Source organism: Geospiza fortis, unplaced genomic scaffold (assembly GCF_000277835.1).
Source record: "Geospiza fortis unplaced genomic scaffold, GeoFor_1.0 scaffold61, whole genome shotgun sequence".
NCBI classification, from domain to species: domain Eukaryota; kingdom Metazoa; phylum Chordata; class Aves; order Passeriformes; family Thraupidae; genus Geospiza; species Geospiza fortis.
The window spans coordinates 1,829,850-1,834,468 of NW_005054430.1; the positions used below are offsets into that span (position 1 = coordinate 1,829,850).

General features: G+C 51.6%; 1 protein-coding gene across 1 annotated transcript in view; it reads right to left on the bottom strand.

The window, feature by feature from the left end:
• Positions 1 to 3,498: 3,498 nt before the first annotated feature.
• The window catches only part of SMO (smoothened, frizzled class receptor), a 5,278-nt gene continuing 4,157 nt past the window's right edge, over positions 3,499 to 4,619 (bottom strand). Inside the window, exon 12 of the mRNA XM_031061901.1 lies at positions 3,499 to 4,615. Within this exon, the coding sequence (XP_030917761.1) occupies positions 4,419 to 4,615 (197 nt within the window). The 3' untranslated portion in view covers positions 3,499 to 4,418. The remainder of the gene's footprint in view (positions 4,616 to 4,619) is intronic.

A 4,619-nucleotide genomic window follows, 5' to 3' on the forward strand; every position in this document is an offset into this window, starting at 1 on the left:
GATCTGAGCCCATCCCTGCCTCTCTTGGGAATCCCAAAACTCCGGCTGGGGGCTGATCCCGGCTCAGAACCGCCCTTTGGAACGGGAACTCTTTGGGAGCCGCCGTGGGAGGGATGTGAGGCTGGAGCAAAATCCATCCCCTGCCATGGAGGGCAGGAAAGGTCGCAGCGGCTGCTGCGGCGCCGCGCTTCTGCTGAGGAGATGGTGCTGACCTGAGGTGGGGAAACCCTCTGGGATTCATCAGCTCGGATCGCACCAAAAACCCCACCAGGGTGTTCTGCAAACCCCTGGCATAATGAAAAATCCCGACCCTGGTCTTCCTCTGCTGAGGAGAGGAGCTTGTACGGACCTGGAGATGGATAAATCCTCCAAAATTTGTCATTTCCTGGTGCCACAGGTCCCAGAACAAAAACCCACCAGGTTTTTTTTGGCCAAGACAAAATCCTGACCCTGATCTTCCTCTGCTTAGGAGAGGAGCTTGTACCAACCTGGAAATAGAGAAACCCTCCAGAATTTGTCATTTTCTGATGCTACAGATCCCACAAAAAACCCCACCAGGTTGTTTTGCAAACCCCTGACATAATGAAAAATCCTGACCCTGATCTTCCTCTGCTGAGGAGAGGAGCTTGTGCTGCCTTGGAAATACAGAAACCCTCCAGAATTTATCAATTCCCACTGCCACAGATCCCACCAAAACCCCACCAGGTTGTTTTGGCCAAGACAAAATCCTGACCCTGATCCTCTTCTACTAAGAGGAGCTTGTGCTGCCCTGGAGATGGAGAAATCCTCCAGAATTTATCATCACAGATCCCACAGAACAAACCCTTCCAGGGTGTTTGGGCCAAGGCAAAATCCTGACCCTGAGCTCTCTGCTGAGGAGAGGAGCTTGTGCTGCCTTGGAAATAGAGAAACCTCCAAAATTTGTAATTTCCTGATGTCACTGATCCCACAAAAACCCCACCAGGTTTTTTTTTGGCCAAGGCAAAATCCTGACCCTGATCCTCCTCTGCTTAGGAGAGGAGCTTGTACCGACCTGGAAATAGAGAAATCCTCCAGAGTTTATCATTTCCTGATGTCACTGATCCTACCAAAACCCCACCAGGTTGTTTTGGCCAAGGCAAAACCCTGACCCTGATCCTCTTCTGCTAAGAGGAGCTTGTGCTGCCCTGGAGATGGAGAAATCCTTTAAAATTTATCATTTCCTGGTGCAACAGATCCCACAAAAAACCCCAGCAGGTTGTTTTGCAAACCCCTCACAAAAACAAAATCCCGACCCTGACCCTCCTCTGCTGAGGAGAGGAGCTTGTGCTGACCTGGAAATAGAGAAATCCTCTGGAATTTATCATCTCCGACCCCACAAAAAGATCCCAGGTTGTTTTGCATGCCCTTCACCAGGGCAAAATCCTGACCCTGAGCCCACCTGCTCAGCATGGGATCTTCCTCACCTTTTAAAGGATATTCCCAAAATCAGGAGACTGGCAGGGATGGTGTTTTCCTGCCCTGTGCTGCTGCCAGCACCCCCAAAACTCCTGGTGTTGAATGTCCATCAATCCCAGGGCTGATGCCCTGTGAATGTGAGCTAGAGCAGAGGCTGGGCAGAGCTCCAGAATGAAGCAGGGATTTATGAAAGGATCTCCTCCACGGATGCACCTTGGGCAGCACCAGAGCCCAGCCAGGGCTGCACCCAAGATGAACCAAAATGGCCCCAAAATGCACGAGCGCTCCCGGGGTCTCTCCCTGGGATCAGTTCTGCTCCATTTGCACCTTGCAGTTCATTGTCCCATCCCAGCTTTAGCCCCTGCAGTCCCACCCTGCTTGTTTTTCTCTCTGCAGCCCACGGGGTTTGTGCTCCTGGGCTGAGATTTGGGTCATTTGTCCTTGGTGCCCAGCTGGAGCAGGAATTGGTTTGTCTCCCTGCTCTGTGCACAGAGCTCACCATCCCATAATGTGAAGCCCAGACCCACACACTAAAGCAGCACAGAGTGGGAAAAATAGAAAAGCCAAACCCTGAGGCAGCAGGGAGAGCACAGAGAGGTTATCCCAGGGATCCAGGCCGTGCCTGGTGATTTATCTGGGAAAACAACGGGCACAGGAGAGGAGGGAGAGGCTCTTGGGGCCAGAGGCTCCAACAATCGGGGCTCTGTGAGAAGCAGGCAGCTCGGGGCTGCTCCTTCCCTCGCTCCTGACAGAGCCTGGGATGGCTTTGCCTGGAAGCCTGGGAGAAATCAGCCTTGGAAAAGCAAAATTCCTCTCCTTGAGAGCCGTGGCTGGGTGTAGATCCTCAGCAGAGTTTGGGTTTTCCCCCAAACAGAACTGAGGTAGAACAGGAGTAAAAACCTGCATTTTCCAGGTTGTTTTCTGCTCCAACTGAGATTCCATCCTTTTAATTCCACCAGATGGGTGGAAAATGCCAATTTCTCCCTGGGGATCATTGGTTCAGTGAATCCACAGGGAATATTACCCAAATTTCCTGAATTTCCCCGTTTCTCCCCAGTGAAACCTTTGGGGGTGTTGGGAGATGTGTGACCCTCTGTGCTCCACTCTCCTGCACCTCCCATGGGAATGCTGGAGCTTTTCCCTAAGGATATTTCAGGGGAATTTGCTGGATTTTGGCAATCTGGGGGTGTTTTCTTCCTTCAAAATTTTCTCCCTCTGCACCAAATCAAGGTGGGGTTTTTGGGAGGGCATGTGACGTTGTCAGCACATCTCCTGCTGCTTCCAAAATTAAAATAATGTTTTTCTGTTTCAAAATGGCAAATAGTTTTGTTAGAACTGAGTTTTTAACTAAGAAAGCCACAAAATAAAACATATAAAAAGAAAAAGCCCAAAGAAAGGGAGATAAAGAGAAATATTTTGTTTCATCCAGGACAATCCAGCTTTGACTCTGGAGCACGGTCAGCCCCAAAAAAAAAACAACAAACCCTGGAAAAATGCAATTTTCACTGACCAATTCCAGCTAAATTTCAGGGTCTGGTTTGCAGGATAACCAAACCCTGCAGCTGCAGGGCCCTCAAGCAAAATAAAAAAGGGATCTTTTCCAAAAGCAGCATTTTTCCCCCAAAAAAAGCACCAGCACCGTGGGAAACTTCAAATGCCTCAGTGGGACCCCACCCAGGAGCACCCCAAAATTTGGGGCTGCCCAGATTTTGGGGGTTTGGGGATATTTTAGTCCATGATGCCACCTGCTGGCAAAGGTCCCAGTTGTCCCCAAAACTGCCCAGTTGTCCCCAAAAATGTCCCCACAGCCCCCAAGGGCATTTCCAGCCCCTCAGAGCTCCCTCCTGCAGGTGGAGCAGGGGGCTCAAAGCACTTTAAAGCAGTTTTTAATGTGCTTTAAAGCAGTTTAAATCATTTTTAAGGTGCTTTAAAGCAGTTTGAAACACTTTAAAGCAGTTTTTAAAGCAAGAGGGTTTTAGGAGAAAGGACAGGACAAGCTCCCCCCCGCCAAAAGTGTTTTCCCTCATGGACCCCTCCCAAAAAAGAGCCCAGGGCAGCCACTGGGATTGAAAATCTGTAAATTTAATACTGATACAGGAGGGTTTTTCCTTTACACAGCAAAAATGAACCCGTGGAGGTCACTGGGATAGCAACAAAAAAAAAAAAAACAAAAGAAGCCAGGAGCCTACCAGGACTTAATAAAAATAGGGAAAATCCAAACACCAGCAGGGACTGGAGCCCTCCTGCCTCAGGGCTCCGCTGGGTTTGCTGTGACTTGATTTTTAATTTTTTTTTTTTTTTATTCTAAAAAAATAATTAAAAAAAGCTTTGCTCTGGGGGTTGCTGACCCTGATTCACCTCGAGCACCCCGAGGTTTTTGGGGTTATTTTTGTGCTCAGGAGCACCCAGGTAGCCCAAGGTGCTCCCTGTCCCATCTCCCTGGTGCTGCCACCCCACTAATCCTGATTTGGGTGTGGCTCAGCTCTCTGGGGAGCTGGAAGGCACTTTGGGGTCTCGGAAGGGATTGGGGTGAACCCAAAATAGGGGGGCACACCAGGGATGCTGCTGCTGCTGCTGCTGCCCGTGACTGGGCTCACCCCGAACAGAGGCATCATGATACAAACATTAAAAAAAAATCAGAAATTTTTAAAAAAATTGCTATTGGCACAAGTGGGGGTGAGCTCTACGTACCTCTAGCCGTGGGTGGGGCAGAGCTGCCCCAAATCTACCCTGATCTAGGCTGTCCCCAGGTGTCCCCCTGGTCCCTAAATCCCTGTGGGAGCTGGGGCTGGTCCCACTGCCAGCTCCTTTCTCCCGGTGACGCTGGAATCCCAAAACCTCTCCAGGCTGGGAAGTGCACGGAGACAAATCCTCCAAGGGGAGAAACGGGACGTGCTCAGGTGGGTGGAACATTCGGGATGGATCCCTGCGGCATCAGGTGGGTTCTGGTGCCCCCACGCCCTGCCCACATCCCTGTGGGGTCAGAAGTCCGAATCGGGCTCCAGCAGCTCCGCGTCCACCAGGTTGGTCCGGGAGTGGATGGGGGCCAGCCCTGCCCGGCAGCCCTGGCTCCTGGGCGCCCCAGGGCGGGCCAGGGGGCCGGGCTGGGGGGGCCACAGGGCGGCCCCGGGGTGGTGCCAGCCCTCGGGGTCGGCGGCGCCGCTCTCGGGGCAGAAGGGGGT